Raw genomic sequence first — 18,637 nt, 5'->3', positions numbered from 1 at the left:
CCAAGTGGTAGTGTCGATATCTCCAAAATGCTCATTCTTCCTCATCTGTTATATATTTTCACAGCTCTGCCGGTTGCAATTCGGCAACCATTTTTCAGGGAATTGTGCTCTCTGCTGACATAATTAATATGGGGCTCTGGAAGAAGCAGGGTGGCTCGATCAAGACTCTTCCTGCCACTAGCGGAAGAGAGACTTGCTGGCCCTAACTACGAGCTGTATTTTGCTACATCCCTGTTTCAGTGGCAGATGCGCTGCATAGCCGATACCTGAAATCCGGAACGGGATGACATCCTGACATGATTAGACGACTCTGACATTCTGCAAGGGCTCATGACATGGGGAGGGCTGACATTCCTGGCAATGCACTCATGGTAGTAGGGAAATGGAACTGGGAAACAGATATCAAACCTTATGGCAGGAAGACTCCATATGCACCAGAGATTCTGCTGTGGACCCTCCCTGACAGCTTTTTGACACCATCACAACACAAGATCATGGTGGGAGGTGGTGGTGCACAGCTGGGGAGGCCTGTTTAACAAGGTCCTTTTGATTCCCTTTGAGGAATTGAAAAAAACAATATGACATAGGCCCTACTACACTGAACACAGCAGACCCACCTACAGCTAAACTGCAACACTGTGCTTAGGGAATCAGTGGTCTTGACAGGTCTGAGGGTATTTATCACACACAGGAACCACACCAAAGCCATTACAGTTCTCTAAACAGCAATATTGTAGAAGAGAGACATCTTGATGTCCTATCTGCCACATAGGTGGACAGACAGTCTGCATTTGGAGATCATAGAAGCTAAATGGGGAAAAGTTTAGGAATTGTTCAAATGGTCTTCAGAAATGCAAGACTAACATTCATGCAATTTAATTACTTAATTTATGTGTATTTGACCCCAAAATGCATAGGTCAAATGTATCAGGGTGCGACAAATTACTGCTCGCACTGTGCAAAAACGGAGGTGGATTTCATCCACAAGGTCTGGTACTGTGTAAGGTTGTCTATATACTAGGAAGTTACATACACTCTGACAGACATCACAAACATTGATCCCAAAACACCATTTCCTCTGCCTACTAAGCCCAGTGAGTCGCACAAAAAAGTCTAAAAATCTGTGGAACTTTGTGGACCTGGTTCTAGTCCTGGTGAAATATTGTATAGCAAAGTCTTAGTAGGCACTGGTGGTGCCTTGCGTCTTGGACTAGTTACTTGATGTGGTTACTTAATGTGAATAAATGGACAAGTGCAGAGCTTCTCTCCACCCTCGATGCAGGGGAGATCAGTGGGCACAGTATTGATGTCTGGAATGGGTACTTATAAAAGGTGGAATCTAAAATGGATATACTTCCCCCTTGACTTCTGTGACTTATTGTTAGTACCAGAGGTAATGATGAAGCAGACTGCTATACTCCACACACGGGCGGATCTGTGGACTGCGATCATGTCTCATCATAAAGGATGCCACATTGCTGTCTATCCCCCTCCAGTAATACAAGAGTAAGGGTTACAAGAGGTGGTATTGGTGGCCTTTGGCCTATGTTTATGTGTAACAAACTCAAATTTATTGTTGAAACCCAATAAAAATTGAATGAAAAAAACACATCATAGACGTCTTCACAGCAAAAGGCTGCATTTTCTTACCAATTCACTGAACCCCCCCCCCCCGCCCTGCTGTTCGGTCCCTCAGTAACAAAAACAAAGTTCCAAAGGGGTGCAAATAAAAACACTAATAAACTCAACACCCTTGAGAATGTCTATCCTAAATAGGCATGTATGGCTGAACGACGCGTACTTTTACACCGCGTGCCGTTACAACGCGGTTTTTTCAACGCAAGTCGTTACCACGCTTTGCGTTGGAGGGGGTGCGGACTTAGGAATTTTTTAATTTACTATTCCAACACCAGCCTACGTACAGTAGGGAAGGTGTTGGGTAGTAAATAAAAAAAATCCTTGTCCTGCAGCGCCCTCCAGCGCAAGTCGTGGTAACGACTCGCGTTGAAAAGACCGCGTTGTAACGGCACGGCGGTGTAACAGCCGTGTCGTAAAGGCTGTTCCCCCTAAATAGTCCATTCATGAGGCCATCAATCCAAGGTTTTTGCTGGCAGAGTCAGGAAGTGCTCTGCTACCAGAAACATGATGGTTGGCCTGAATAAAGCACCCTGTCCACCAAACTCTATCTATAGAAGGTCATTATATCTAATATTTAACATAACCTTAACACCTAGCAAGAATCTAGCCTTCCTGGATGTATTTGAAAGCACATCTCCTATTGAAACTATTTTTGAGAAGCATGCATGTTGCATACAGTTCTCTTCCAGTGTTATAAAATTTCTCATGATCAAGGGGAGAGAATTTGAAAGATGGCCATCCAGTGAACAATGTCACAATATATCACACACCCCAAAATAACATCATCAAACAAGACTGCTTATCGTGGTGTTTGTTTAAGATTAGTGCTCCCGGTTTATAGTATTTTTTTTAACCTTTCCATCTGTATTTATCCATATTTATTTTTTTGCCACCTTATTGGTATTATTCCATATTTATGTTTTGTGAACAGATGATCAGATATATCATATATTTCCACATATATTTAACAGATAAAAGTGCACTCATGTTTATGCCTGTCGGCTTTTAGCACAGCACACTGCCAAAAATAATAAAAGAATAAACCCACATTAATAAATTGGCATAACAGCACCAATGTGAGATATACCGTATTTTAAGCAAATGTCATCGAGATTTGTAACTCCCTTGCTGCCAAAATGTACAGCTGTTGGCCCAAAAGTCATCGGCATAGAGAGTCACTCAAAAGAAGCCGTTATCTGTATTTTTCCGCTTTTAAAAGTAAATACAAACAGGAAACAGTCTGTATTTATCTGTAAAAACGGAAACAGGTAGCCCTATTTCAGATGCAGGTCTGGATAAAGAGGACTTTTGGGGCCAGATGTAGGTGGCAAAATACCGGTCGGTAACGGCTGATTTCGGCCGTTACCGCCCGGTATTAGTACTTCCAGATGTAGGGGGCCTGAAAAATACCGATTCTGTATATTTACCGAATCGGTAATTTTACCGAATCGGTAAATTACCGAATCGGTAAATGTACAGAATCGGACATTTGGGATGTAGGTGGCACTGGAAACAGTGCCGCAGGCCCTTAGAAATTCGTTATTTACCATGAAACACAATGGCATGCTTAATAACGAATTTCTGTGTACATGCACATCTGTGCATGTACACCTGCGCCATGTGGCACACATACATGCCCTAAGGGCATGTATGTTTGTCACATTGCACACAAGCCAGAATCAGGGGTGCAACAGGATGTCAAAGTGACACCCTGTCTCCCTTGACAAAACAGTAAAATTACCAAATCGGTATTTACTGATTCGGTAATTGACATTGATTCCTGTGGGCCTCAAGGCCCATAGGAATCAATGGCAATTACCGAATCGGTAAATACCGATTCGGTAATTACCGAATATTACCGATTCGGTAATATTTAAATAATTATTACCTACATGGCATTTACCGAATTGTAAATACCGAATTGGTAAAATTCGGTATTTACGATTCAGTAAATGCCATTTACCTACATATGGCCCTTGGTCCCTTTAGGAGAACCCCTCCTGCACTTGCATACAATCAGGCCAGGTTCTAGTGGCTCTTCCCAAAACCAGAAAGCTAGATGAAATTGGCATCAATCTTTCTTTAGTCTTTCAGGTAGCAATAGATATTTTCCTTGGGATGGTAATACTTCCTTACTTAATAGATATGGGCTTGTAATTTGGTGCTGATTTTTTTTTTTTTGTCTGACAGTTCTACGAGCTACATTCTTGGAACCCTCCCAGGATACGGATGGGGCGAAGGGCTATAAAGTTAAAATCAACCAGGTAATATCTTTTTTTCTGTTTCTCATAATTCACAGCGTGAGTGAAGGGCAATATTTAGACAATATGTCTTGCATTAGGAGAGGGATAACAAAAGACAAGCAACATTTGTATCTCAGATCATTTCCCTGTTCATTAAGCATTAGTAGCCTCCTGGCTGATCACAAAACCAAACACCACTGTTAACATCCAACTGAACCTCTTCACTAATCCTCCACTTGGATGAATTTGAAGAATATATCTAATCAAACATCTTAGAGTTAGAAGAAAGAAACCCTGTAATTGATTGGGGAATACATAGAATGGAAAGTCCCAGTTTCAATGTTGGCAGTCTGGCTGTCCTCTGCCATGGCAACAAAGTAAAATATTCGTTGCCCTGATGGGCGTCCTGATTGCCAAACTTAAAAATGCCCATCGGGCCGATGGACATTACTAGCATTCACGGGAACCGCTGCTAAGGAGGTTTCTGTGAATGCATTGGAACTTTGTACTACGGCATAAAATAAAAAATAGCTATAAAAAGAGTTTTCCCAAATAAGCCCACAAAGGACCGGGAAATATCACAACCAAAATAGAATTCCTTTCTGTGTATTTGAATTTAGGTGCTAGTATATATCATATACAATAACATTAGTTTAGAACAATTTCATCCTCATATCCCCATACAGTGTCTTTAAATCAAAACATAAAATTGTATGTAACTAAATAGTTTTTTTATTTATTAAAAATGTTTTTCTATACTTAGTTAAGCAATTAGAAAAATACACACACCTACCTACTTAGGGATAAAGGGTTTGCCTGGTGGTGATGGACAGTAAAAAACAGCCTGCCGGATTCAAAGCGCTGCATTATGGCAATTTTATTATGTCATTAACAGCAAATAACACAGGCTTTAGCAGAACCAATATATCTTGGCTTTAAAAGGCCGAGCTATTGACTTTGGAAGTGATTTGTGCCACTCGCTAGATGCATGCCCACTCTTGTCTGGTGATCTTGCAATGGGTTTCTAATAAAGAAAACTCATTTTAAGTCGGATACTGATGTACATGCCTGTGTAGACACATGCACAAACATGGGGCATGAAGATTGCATACATATGCAGTGTGATGCATGGTTGCCATCTTTATTCCATTGTTCTGATATGGAGGTTGGCCGCGTTAGAAGAGTTACTTTAAACTGAAAAACAAGTCTGAATAGAGCACAAATAACGAAGCATGTACATTCGTTGCACTTTTCAGTTGCTTGGACTTTATGTTAAATAAAATTGTAAACAAAAAAATTAGATATTTAACATGAAAAGTGGGACAGGGAGAGGGATGGCAGCGAGGTTGTGGCTTTGGGAAGCTGCGGAGCGGGGTGGGGGTTGATTGGAGAGTAACTGGTAGGGAGAAAGGCAGGGGAGAAAGTAGGAAAACATATGTGCTCCAATGGAGTGCTGCTTACTAAATAAACAAACACTGGAAAGGGCAATAGATCTGACCATAGCTGAACAGCTTTACTTTATTGCCACCTCGAAGTTGTTAAAGGCCATGAGGACTAGATTTTGTTTTGAGGTGCGACCTCGATCTTTTATGCTTGGGATAACACACAAGACCACATGACATTAGTGTGCAAGAGCTAGCCTGAGAGGCAAATGAATAATGGGATGGGAGAAGAAAAAGAGAGAGAAAGGGGAAAGGGAGGGAAAGTACAAAGTAGAACCGAGCAAAGGAAAAAGGCGAGGGGGAAGAAAAAGAAAAAAAGCAGGGTAAGAAATTGAACATAAGTGAAAAAAAATAAAGCAGAGGAGAATGGAAGAAGAAGAGGAAAGAAGAGGCAGAGAGAAAGAAAGTGAAAAGAGAGCCGGGAAAAAATGACAAAAGCATAAGGAGGAAAGAGCCAACTCGAAAGGTATACATTGCAAAACACAGAATTAAAAGAACCATGAGAGAAAGTGAAAAATGAATAGGGAGTATAAGAGACAGAACATGTAATGAGGGAAGGGAATATGAGGCAAACAGAAGTATCATACAAAAAGAAAACAAGAGGAATGAGATTCATGTAAATTGTGAAGAGAGGAGAAAGGATGCAAACATGAAGGAACGATTTCTAAACATAAGGAAAATAAGGTACAGAGAAAGAGTGTGAAACAGGAATACTGAGAATGAATGTATTGGCTACTAGCAAGCCTCTGGAGAAGCTTTACAACAATTTCTATTACCTAGCATTGGCAAAGCCAATAGGTCTGGCCTTGGTAAGCTGTTGCAATGACTACTTTTTAAAAAACATTTCTTATTGCAAGCTTATGCCAGACCCATACAAAAAGAATAAAAGATATGCCAGTCAAATGCTCTCTATAAACATTTTAAATAAATGATAACCGTTTCTTATATGTGAAAAGAACAGTAGCGACACCTCATATCAAGCAGGCGTACTTAGAATAGGAATAGAAAGTATTTTTAGCTTTCATGGATGTCAGAGGAAGGTATGGTTCTAATTGGTTTCAGGAAAAGACTGTAATGGTTTTGAATTACGGTAACGTGAAGACATCGTTTAAACACACAAGGATAACAATACAATTCAAAATTTGGCTAAAAAATGAAAAGGAAAAAAACATTGGCAAAATGAACTATTGGCCCACCAGCAGTAACATTGAAATGCATTTCTTTTAGGTGGATGTACACACGTGTGCGAGTGACAAGGACAAATATCGTCACTCACAGTGAGTGACTAACAAGAGCCAATGGGTGAAGTCATTGCTTACTCCATGCTTTATGGTGTGATGGGTGGAAGAAAAATGTAAATGACACTTAAAATTACAAATTAATGAAGAGGACTAATCCATAGTCCCTCAGTGTGTCATGAGGCCTTCAAGACATTCAAAGCTGTCACTAAGCTAGACCTAAAGAATACATACATATACACATGCATAGAAGGGCTTTGGGTCAGTCAATTTATCTGTTAAACTGTCATTCGCGTGTTGCTTCCACTCACCTTTTCAATGTCTTGATGGCCTTGTGTTTCCACTCAGCAAAGCATACAGCAATGGGTAGAATGCAACAGAGTCCTCTGCCCGCTAGTTGGTCTGCCTGCGTCATTTAGTGAAGGGCCGACCTTAAGTTGTCGTTCGTAGGAGCCCTGTTGACGGAACGCTTCCTCAGATGGGCCAGTAGGGTAGGAGCAACCAGAGGAAGGACATTTCAGTACCAGCCTATTTTTACTCTGAGGTGAACCTGTGCCCAAGCTAGAGAGGCAGTATTTTATATATATTTGTATTTCTTTAATTTTAGTATTTTTCTCAGCAATGTCAGTGATAATTCACCCAGCAAGGTGGGTTTAAATGATACAATAGATAAAACCATTGTTCAGAAATTTAATAGGAAAGACTCCTTACTTTACTAAAATGACACGCAGACCCTACCCACTCCTGACTTTGTAGTAATCTTTTCTCAAATAACCATCTGGCAATTGAAAGTCAAAATCTACATAGTTCTATTTCAATCTTAATAATGGAATTATCTGATAATTCTCTGCAATTAAGCAAGATTATTGCTTTCAAAATCTACTAAAACGCTCTACATTAAAAAATGACATTAATCTTGTGTTATGTTACGTTAATAAATTTGTAAAGTGCACTCATACCAAGGTAGGTGTCTTATTGCTAGTGACATGGACCCTAAGCATTGTCAATAGTCAAATACAAAGCTATCCAGACTTCTGTGGAGTACAGGCCAGTTAGTCTAAAGAAAAAAGCCAGGTTTTTAAATCCTTCCTAAATTTCAAAAGGTGTGATTGAGCTCATAGGTGTTTTGGCATTAGATTTCACCATTTTGCTACAAATAAAGCTTCTCCCACCCCAATAGGCTTCTCTTATTCTGGATACTTTGCTGGCAATACTAGACCGCAAAGTACGGAGTTGAGTACCAGTAAACATTTCCTGCGAGAAAAATGGCCTGTCTTGATGTAGTTGCTTGTGACCCCTATAGAGCACTTTGAACTGAATACGTTCCCCAATTGGAAGCCAGTGAAGTTACCTAATGGAATTGGAACCTAAGCAGAATTTTGGTAGATTCAACAGAAAAGAGTCTGAAGTTTATTGAGAAGCAATACTTGGCAGCCTACAAATTGTGCATTGCTATATTCAATTTTTGAGATGACCTGCAGGGCTATTCCTTCTGGATTAGATGAGACTACTACCACTAACTGTGTATCATCAGCATATAAACAAACCGAAAAACCATATGCTCTGATCAGGTGAATAAGAGGGCGTACACATTAAAAAGTGTTGGACTTAAAGAACACCCATGCGGGACCCCACAGAGAAGTTTAAAAGAAGTTGAGGTATATTCTTCCAGCATCACTAATGGTTCTCTATTGCTAAGAAAATATTAGAGCAAGTTGACACCTGCTCTTTTTATGCCAGTCTACACAAAACGGTTGATGAGTGCGAGACGGTCCACCGTATAGAATATGGACGATAAGTCTAATAGGACTACGGTCGCATTCTCTTCTTTATCCACTATGAATGTGATCTTTTTTGTAGCTGCCAGAAGGGCCAATTCTGTGGTATGTCTTGGCCAAAAACAATGTTGTGTGGGATCAAAATCGTTATTAGAGTTTAGAAAAGAAATAACCTCTTTATCCATTGCTTTCTCCAACGTTTTTGCAGGTAATGGTAGGTGAGAGATAGGTCTATAGTTTTGGGGGATTTTACTCCTTATTTTTTTAGAGTCCAGATTGGTTGCCTGTAAAACATTAAAATCTGCTCCAATGATCAGATGGCTGGAACCATGAATATATTTAACAAACAAGGGGCATATTATCAAGGGGGTTTATCTCCGCTTTTTTGGCTTTAAAAGCCAAGAAAGAGGAGATAAAAGTATCTCCCTATTACCTAGCTGTCGCTAACACCAGTTAGCGACAGCTAGTAGGAGATAGCGAGCATCTTGGGCCCCGCTTTGCATGTCAGTGATATTTATCACTAATGACATGCAAAGTGGGCGTGCCAAGATGTTAGCGACTGGAAACAGTCGCTAACATCGCTATCTCTTATTACCAACTTTTGGAGATATTCGCGCTAAGCGCGAATATCTCCAAAAGCTAACACCTGCCCCTGAGCAGTTCTTAGCCATGTTATCCAATGGTAGGTGGATAACATGGCTAAGAGCATTAGCTCAGTAATGCATGAATATTGCTGACTTTTCAGCGATATTCATGCATTATTGCTGATTTTTATCACATTTGCGATAAACCTTGGTAATACCAAGGTTTTTTCTGCTATAAAGATCGCCGCAGCTCGGCGATAATTTTTTATCTCTAACCAAGTAATAGAGATAATTATCGCTATTGCTTGGTAATATGCCCCAAGTTTTGTAGTTGTAAATGCTAATATATATATACGAGGGAGGTTGCGTTGTGGACAGCGAAGCTGGGAATGCATCATCATGCCGGTGGTGTGTTCCAAGGCGCACTTTGGTTCATTCACTCACGGACGCACACTGGTGTGTTACATCACTCCACCCCCCCAGCAACAACTACCAGAGACTCTCGACGGGGGACTATGGGACTTGTAGTTTTTCCCCTAGTATTTGGGAAGCTACTCAGGTGTGCTGCCTTGATGACCTGGGGGCGGTGCGGACTTGAGCAATCAAGTTAAAAAGAGGAGGAACTGCAGCCAGAGTGCATACTTACCCACGGAGGCTTTGAGACGCTGACGACGGAGAAACATCCAGCCAGAAATGCATCCGCCATATGGACACAATAAAGCCTCCCAAAATTTCCCCAAGGGTCTCTATTCTCTTTTTTCACGGAAGGAGTTTTCTTGTATATATATATATATATATATATATATATATATATATATATATATATATATATATATATATATATATATATATATATATATATATATATATATATATATATATATATATATATATATATGCTTACCACCCCTGACATGTTGAAATGCTTTACATGCTGGGCAGGACTCTTCACCGAAACCCAAGGGCAGTGGTTAGCCCATAATTATTGAGATTAGACTTGTGTGCTTAAGCAAACCTTACCATACATTCACTCCAGTTTCTATGAGGTGGATTACATTAATAGGAGTGAGTTGTGATCATCAGTGGGGGCCTGTATGTGTGCTCATGGAGATGGTGCCAACAGCATCACACATATCCAGTACAAATTTTAATTTTTGTTAAATATAGCTCATGGAAATGCAATCTTAATCATGCAAATGCCTAAAAAGCATCCTGCAATCACTACCATCTTGCAAAGGAACAGGACAACCTTCTTTAACTTGGTCTTGCACTGTATTGTGCTTTTACGCATAATGAGGCACGCTTTGCTATACTTCTGACTCACAAGTAACACGCCTCAATGCCTTGCAAAACCAATGGAGCATCATAAAGCTGCGGAGTGCATTTAGCAGCACATTGTGACTGCAAACATAAAACTTGTAAACGCAAGACAAACTTCCTTTAATTAGCAGTGTACCATGTTCAAGGGCTTCTAAGAGGTGGTCAATTACTGGCAATGCCACATGAAGCCTCCTTCTAGTGGAGAATGATAAGAACAATTGGAAGAAGTGAACATCAGGCTTTGGATGCAAAAAGGAATTGGATCATGTAGACTGGAGATTCATGGAGTGGGCTCTTTGGAGGTGTGAGTGTTGGTAAGTGTGTGAATAAAAAGGCTCTGAGGCCAGGGCAAGGGCATATGAAATTACATTGCAACATGTTCAGATGTCCAGGGTAATTAGAACGTGTTGCTGTCTGTTCTGGTACTTTTGCCCTCAAGCCACTGGAACAATACACACGTCTCAATAATCAAATAAAGGTAACTGGACAAAAGACATTTATGATGTTATTGCCTGCAAATGTGTTAATCTATTCAGTTAATGTGCAGATGACCTCAACCTTATTATTCACTTCTCATGCTAGGTACCGAAAGGCGATCAGACAGTGAAGTCAGTGACGTTTATCAATTCGATGAGCGGGAGCAGCTGCGAATACTATCACGATACCGATGGGTTCAACGTTGAGTACTTGATCATAGGTCAGACATCTCTGGTGTGGTGCTGGGGAATGTAGCATTAAGCAGTTTTTTAAGAGGGAACATTTGGACTTTCTACAACTACTCAGTTGGGCTGTTCCCCAGAAACACTCTGAAACCTCTGCACCCATCTTGTACAACCCTGTGCACCCCTGACCACACACCTCTCACGCTCACCCTACATGCACAAAGGTTTGCTAGCACCAGTAATAGCACATGTGTAACACTGAGCTTACTACAGTGTTATTAGTAGACTGAATGACACCCAATGTATTGACTTCAGAAACATGATTTGGAGACACAAGGGGTCTGAGCTGCAATACAGTTCTGTAGTGTAGAGGGCATGTGGTCCAAGAGCTGTCTCATAGCATCAATAATTCAGATAATTCTCTCTTTATGTTACAAAGGGTAAAATATAACAGCTTTGTCGATGCAGCTAAATAAATGTATCTAGCCACCATCCGCAACTTTACTAAGATGTTAATTTTAATATTGTAAACGTCTTATATACAGCTATATGTCAGAACTCGAAAAGATTTGTAGCAGAGAAAATCACAGAATTGAACACAGGGAACAGCTTCTTTTCAGTCACTGTCTGCATTAACCCCTTGCATGCTGATGACGAGCTGGGCTCGTCATGGCGTAGCCTCCTCGCACGCTGATGACGAGCCCAGCTCGTCACGTAACATGCGATTTTAAAAATCTCAGCGTGCGAGCGGAATTCCGCCCGCACGCATGCGGTTAAATGGCAAGTGCTCTAATGCTTGCAAAGATGCACAAGCTGAAATCTCTGCTTTTAAATTTCGCATTCACAGTCCGAAATTCACAAATCCCTATATTCACAACAAAGGCTATGTTTGGTACAATATTCATGTAAAAGCATCATTTACATGGGTTACAATGTGTTCCTCCACCTCAAATGTGTAAGAAAAAACTCTTCTGTTGCAAAGGGAAAGGTGCTGTTGCATTCCTAGTCCTTACTTATAATGCAGACTGCTCTAACAATGTCCTTCTGGGCCACAAGGAACAATACAGTGCTAAGCTAGAGGCTATAGTCTGATCTCTTGACTTATGGCGTGACTAGGATTCTACAGAGATCAAACACTTTGACCCACAATTGCAAACTGGTTCCTCTGAGAAACACCAGATTCATCCTTGGTACCCTGGAAGAAAATAGCTTCTCTAGAGAAAATTAATTCGTAATAACTGGTACATGTACATTTACAGAAATTTGCCTAATGCTGATACCATCATTAGAGAACTTAAGAGACCTAAACTACTTTAGAGAATATCACCAACAACGAATAAGAAAAATTTCACAAATTAAAGAGAATTGGATGTAATATATACAAAATTACAAAGAAAAGCTTAGAAAAAAATTCCCTCAACGTTAAGAATATTTTGAAAAAATTAGACCCACTGCGATTGACCCGCTGGTGAATAGGGTCAGGGAGAAGTTGGCGGGAGGCCCTATTGGAAGTTTTTACCTTTAAACTTTGAAACTTTTCTGATGGTCATATTTTTTTTTACATGGCAAGCTGTCATGTGTAAAGGCTCTGCAAAACCAGCTATTTGGCAAGCAGCCCAGAAGCACATGTTTCCCACTAGAAAATATCATAGAAGGAAAAATTCAAATTGAAGCTGCTGAAGTGGCATTTTTTTCTGGAAAGTTTGGTAGGTTGACCTAATCTTCCAGGAGTAACAACATGTCTATAGTTTTAGCCCAAGTTCGGCAGCACTGCCTTCTCAAAGAAGAGCCCACCGATGTCCAGGACTGGTCTTTTAGACTCCTGTTAACCCCTCACAGTTTTAAGAGAGGCCACTCAACTCAGCTTTCATTTCCTCAAAAATCCAAAATTCCAGTTATAACCGAGACACTGAAATTCATCCTTTGAGGATATTGTCCTCTTTTCTCAGGACAATTTATACATACCAGCTACTGGAGGAAAGTTTGTTACTGACATTCAAACTTATCTTGCAATCCCTAAACCCTATTTAGTCGACAGAAGACTGATGCCAGCAGTCCTGGAGCCACCTATCTCCTTTCAGTGAGCCTCTGACAGATGGTTAAATGATGAAGCAGTCAGCCTTTGGTAGTGAGACCTAGCTAATCCCAAAATGTCTTATCTGATTCTGGAAACGCATCCTCTGATTAAGGAAGGGGCCACAGATTCAGTCCACTCACAGATGTTGTACTTGACAATCACCAATGGTTTCCTCCCTCCGATGTAAGGCATGGTGTTGAGAGTAATTTCAAATGCAAGTTGGCAGAAGGAGCCATCAAGGGAGCAAATGCATTATGATCTCTTATGAAAATTGTCATATGGCATGAACTTAACCTGAGCTAAGGGATTGGTTAGAGAAATCATCAGATCTGCAGAATGACCATTGACACTTGTTCATATTTCCCCTATCTCAGCTGCTGAAAGATTTGAGGAAATCGAAAAACTATAGGGAGCGTGGTCTGGTACTTCATGGCTCAGGCGGGGGGGTGGGGGGGGGGTGTAGCTTATCTGACTAGATGTAATATGAGACATAAGTTGGACTTATGGCTATATAATCCGCAAAGCTAGAGTTGGAGCCCAATAGCATTTCTGAAGTTACAGGAAGAAAATCAGGGTGACTGAACCGAAGTAGTTATATTGTTCCGTTGGCAAAGAAGCTGTTTTTCAAGATGACTGCTCAGTCCTGTCGCTGTGGTGTGTTCAGTGTCTGTATGCTTCTGGAGTGAAGATTCCCTCACACCTTAAGCAGTAGAGCCCACAGCCTGATTTCATTCAAATCATTTTCCCTGGTTGTATGGGTCATCACAAGAGGGAAAATGAATTAAACTTGTGGCAAATAGACGGGATTGCTCCTCACATCTATTGTTGGCCAGCAACTGCATCCAAATTACTGTAGGATATTAGTAGCTGCGCCATGGATCCAGGTTCAGCGAGTGGAGGAGCCCGGCGCTAACCAGTCGAAGCGTTGTATCAGAGAATTTCCATTGAAGCAGTTTTAATTTATTCAATTCCACCTGCAATTAATTGCATGAAGAAACTCTCAGTTCACCTGTTGACACACTGTTAGTGAGAGTGAGTACTCCAATGAATGCTAATGGTAGTTTTTTTCCTTTCTCCACTCTCTCTGACCAGCTTCCTATGACAATGATGTCCTCAGAATGAGTAGCTGCAGCTACAGCTCGCGCTGGACTGCGCTGACTTCCGGGCAAATGAAGGGTGTTAAGGGAGCCTACCAGGAAGGATGTACCTGTAACGTAAGTGTGCCTTGGGTCATGGGTCCTAACCAGGCTACTAAACAAGCATTAAAAAATGGAGTCTTACCAGAGAAGGGACAATAAAGGAGTACAAATAGGAATATGAAGAGGAACCGTATGCTTGGATTGACAGAGAATCAGGGAAAGAGAAAGGACAAAGAGCACAAGACATAGGGCACTCAAGAGAATATATCCTGAATAAAATTCAAATCTCTTTACCTCAATTGTACGAATATCAACAATGTTGTTCTCTGCACTTGACCAGAAGAATTTCCTTGTAGGATTTTTTAAAATTTGAATCATTGATAGAATCTATCTCTGGATCAATTCTACAGTGAGGTGAATTTGTCAGTGCTTTAGAAACAGAAGTCACCTATAAACCCAAAAGGGCCTCCAGGCAAAAATTCTCAACGCGTGCGGTCAGGTTTCTCCTCCCGAAGAAACCTTCTGTTCGCGTTGAGAAAGCTGCCACTCGAGTAGAAAACCTACTCGAGAGGCAGAAAAAAAGCAGCACCACCTTGCGCTGCGCATGGTGCTATTTACAGTTATTTTACAGCATGGAACAAATACCCGGCACTGAGAATCAATGCGAAGAGCATGACCAAACGCACTCCGCCGCTTGCAGAATCCCACGTGGCGTGGCAGAGTCTTTGGGTCCCTCCACACAGGCCTAGTCATTAGAAGAAAACAGCTTTGTCATTCTGACAATTCTTCAGGCAAATGTACTGCATACATAAATAAACTACAAAAAGATATGGGTAGCAATAATCCCAAAACATTCATATAAATTGTAATCTTATATTCAATCGATAGCAGCATCAAATATTTGGTAAAGGAAAAGTGCTTGATGTATAAAGTTAACACACAGTGCTCGTAAAACTCATGTGGGTGGCCCAAGGTGATAGAAATAAAATAAAGTAACAACAAAAAGAAATATTGATCCAGTATTGTGCATAAATTAAATTATAATTTAAAAGTTCATGTATGTATCATTGCACAATAAATATCTTTTTCGGGCGGTATTTTGTTGAGGGCATTCTGATCTTTAGCAATTTATCAGGTCATAATCAGGGCAGCAAGGGCACAAAGCACCTGATTTCCTCATAAAATGGACAAAGGAGGGGAGGGTGATAAGAAAAGGAAAACTGAAAACGGGGAACATGATTAACACCTTCGACGCTCATGACGAGCTCAGCTCGTCATGATTAGTAGGAATTACAGATTTTCAGCACAGGGGGGGAAAACCATAAGCGTTGATGGTGTTAATCCACGGACATGATTAATGGTTTCAAAACTGGGGAGGGCCATATCTATAGTATCCAGAGGATACTGTAATACTTAGAAAATCTCACAGTACCGCCTCAGGCATATTTATTAGAAAAAAGCAAAGCGTAGATGTCAGTATGAATAATATTCCTGCAATGTCTTAATCCACATAGAAAGTTCAAGCCTCATCACTTCATATGGAACTCTGTGTCAATAATCTCAACGGCGTGCCTCTTAGTCTATTATTTACAATTGGGAGTAAATTACGGCTGCAAAAAACAGCATGGAGGAAATAATACTAGTGATGGGAGGCACCTGCAATTTGCAGCACATTTACACCTGGGAGTAAAAAAATGAAGATTCCTAAGCACACACGACTTCTGCATCCATAGGATATATAAACACTACTAAACAGTTTTTTCCACCAGCGGTAACCACAAAAAAAATCTAGTGGGTAACTGCCCCGGCAGACACAAAAGAGCATGGGGCCTCATTTATGAGGCTGTGCGTCACTTTTACGCCGCCGGTGCGTCCCTTTTTGTGATGCACCAGTGGCGTAAAAAATGTGCCTTGTTACGCCATATTTACAAAGTGACGCATCTAGGTAGATGCGTCACTTTGTAAACCCCTGCGCCACATTATACCTGCGCCAGTTATAATGTATGCAAGGGGGGCGCATTGAAGTAAGGAAGGGTCGTAGAAGGGACTCAGTGAAATCTAGGAGATTTCACTGCGTCACTTTTAGGACGCCGTTGCGTCAAAATCTTTCGTCTGCCTCACAGCAGGCGTAAGACTGAGGCAGGCACTTTCACATGGGGCTTGCCCGGTGTGAAAGGACGCATTGCTGGAGTTGCGTCACTTTTGTGACACACTCCAGCAATTCGTCACTTTTGCACTTACAAATAATTCAGAAATACAGACGTATCTGTAACTCCTTGCAACATGATGCGTCATACATTAAATATGACGCATCAGGAATGTCGCAAGGAGTGCGCACTGAGAAGTGACGCATCGCTGCTTTCACGCAGCGATGCGTCATTTCTCATAAATGAGGCCATGGAATTTATGCTCATCTCCAAATGGGAGTACCTGCAAACATGGACATAAAGCGTTTCAACACCTTTTCACAGGTCGAAATTATCTCCTAACACTTTGAAAATGAATCACATGATTTCAGAGCCAGAACTCCATTGCACATTTCTTAGTTATTGAATGCAATTAGCTTTTTTTTCAGGTGGATCTTTAGGTAAATGATCTCAAAAGTCATGTCTTGATTCCATGGTTTGTGGGCACTTGCACTAAATACCAGCTCCGTCTCTTTTGATCACCTCATTTGGTTGACTGAGGACACATTTGTTCCATATTCTAACGAGAAAAAATCATTTTTTAATAATCTAATTAAAGCCAACTTTTCTTGAAGTTTCTTAATCAATTTTGCTATGAAGTACATTATAAAACCTGAACACTGCTGGTGGCTACTTTTGGGCTTGTTGGGTGACCTGACTATTGTTTTTTATGTCTTCAACAGGTAGTGACATGTTTTTATACACCTTGTTCATCGGGGGAAAAAACATGCATACTTGAGCAGTATGAAGGCGGTAATGGTAAGAACCAGATCGAGAACCAGGTCTGCGTCCCTAAGACCGGCACCAAATGCATCTGGAAGACCATTGAGTAGGACGAGCTGACCAGAGAAGCCATCTCGATGTTCAACCACCCATAGATGGTTGAAGCCCTTCTACACCATCCACCTAGTAAATGATTAATAGTCAGGAAACAAAGTGCATCTTTTACATCTGAGTAAAGCAGTCAGTAGAAAGTAGGTGAGCTACTGTTCTGGAGGTCCTCTGTGATATACAGACTTGCAGATTGTTTGCTACATTTCTGATCCTTTCAGTACTTGTACACATTTTCTGTCCACAGTTCACATTGCAAAGTTACCTGCATGTCTCAGTAGTCCAGCTTTTTAGCGATGGATCTTGTTTCATAATGCACTTTGTAACCTGGTCCACACTTTATAAATCTTGCAGTAAAATAAAGCAATTAAAGATGTCTTTTAGAATCAACACAAGAGTCACTCCTTATAATTAATCAACATAGGAATTATGAGTCTTATTGGGAGATTAGCAAACAGGGGACACCAACAAACAGTTAGTGGACCACCCTATCTGTCAAACTGATGGCCCACCCACTTTACATAGAGTCAGGTGGACTGTTATGTTTCCATCAGTGGAGCCCTCATTGGCTCCGTTAGCGGAAACCTTACACCAATGCCCATATGAACATGCTGCCTATTTTGAACAGGCATTTTGAGGTATTTTTATACGGTTCAGCACTGTCAAGAAAAACGTAATGGCCCCAAACAGAAAAAAGAAACAATGGCTTCATGGTATCAGGGTCATTACAGTTTTTTTTATTTATATAGTTTTGTTTTACTAAACGGCTGCATGAAACTTGGTGGCTATTCGCTAAACCTTTCAGGGTGGCAGAAGGTATAACCTTTGCCCTTCTGCCAGATCACAAGCAGCCTGCCATATCTCTATTAAGAACCTAAGTCTTTTACATAGTAAATTGTATTGGTAATTTTTTGCCAAACTGAATTGTCCTTTTCAATGAGGTCATCTCTGTTAATATGACAGCTCTACAACTACCGAAAGAGCAAGAAATATGAAGGTGCACTGTTTTCTCATTCCCTGCTCAGCCTCAAGCACTCCACTGTAACAACATATGCCAATATTTAGGCTTGTGTGGCTATACACAGTACCCCATTAAAACAAATGAAGGTTTCATCATACCTTAATTCATTTAATGGACAGTTCAGTTCATTTTAAACCAGCGGCACGAGACCCTCCGAACAACACATTCTACAAATCTACTCAACAAAACATACCGAACAGTCGTGAGAAATGGGGTTGGTGGTTAAGTCAGGTGTTAACCCTGCTTAAGCAACAGTTACAATTCCTGTCAAGGTGAACCTCAAAAGAATCAAAATGTACCTGTGCCTATCCCTTTTGTAGCTTGGCACATAAGCATTGGGGCTTAACCAAGAGGTAATGTGTAAAATATTACACAAGAAAAACTCCACCTCAATTAAGAAAAGTAGAGTCAATTTTAAAAACAAAATGAGAAAAATCCAATCAACAGAACTAGAGTAATGATTTTTTGAAGTTTAAGG

General features: G+C 40.7%; 1 protein-coding gene across 2 annotated transcripts in view; it reads left to right on the top strand.

Moving 5' to 3' along the window:
• LOC147684567 (metalloproteinase inhibitor 1-like) overlaps positions 1–17,514 on the top strand; it is an 83,780-nt gene extending 66,266 nt beyond the window's left edge. For both annotated transcript variants that reach the window (XM_086940414.1, XM_086940413.1), the window contains exons 3-6: positions 3,829–3,902; positions 10,826–10,940; positions 14,075–14,196; positions 16,991–17,514. In XM_086940414.1, the coding sequence (XP_086796540.1) occupies positions 3,829–3,902; positions 10,826–10,940; positions 14,075–14,196; positions 16,991–17,140 (461 nt within the window). In that variant the 3' untranslated portion in view covers positions 17,141–17,514. The remainder of the gene's footprint in view (positions 1–3,828; positions 3,903–10,825; positions 10,941–14,074; positions 14,197–16,990) is intronic.
• Positions 17,515–18,637: the final 1,123 nt, after the last annotated feature.

The sequence above is a fragment of the Lissotriton vulgaris genome, chromosome 10 (assembly GCF_964263255.1).
Source record: "Lissotriton vulgaris chromosome 10, aLisVul1.2, whole genome shotgun sequence".
Lineage (NCBI taxonomy): Eukaryota > Metazoa > Chordata > Amphibia > Caudata > Salamandridae > Lissotriton > Lissotriton vulgaris.
The sequence above is the reverse complement of the archived record's forward strand: the minus strand, read 5'-3'. Positions and strand labels throughout refer to the sequence as shown.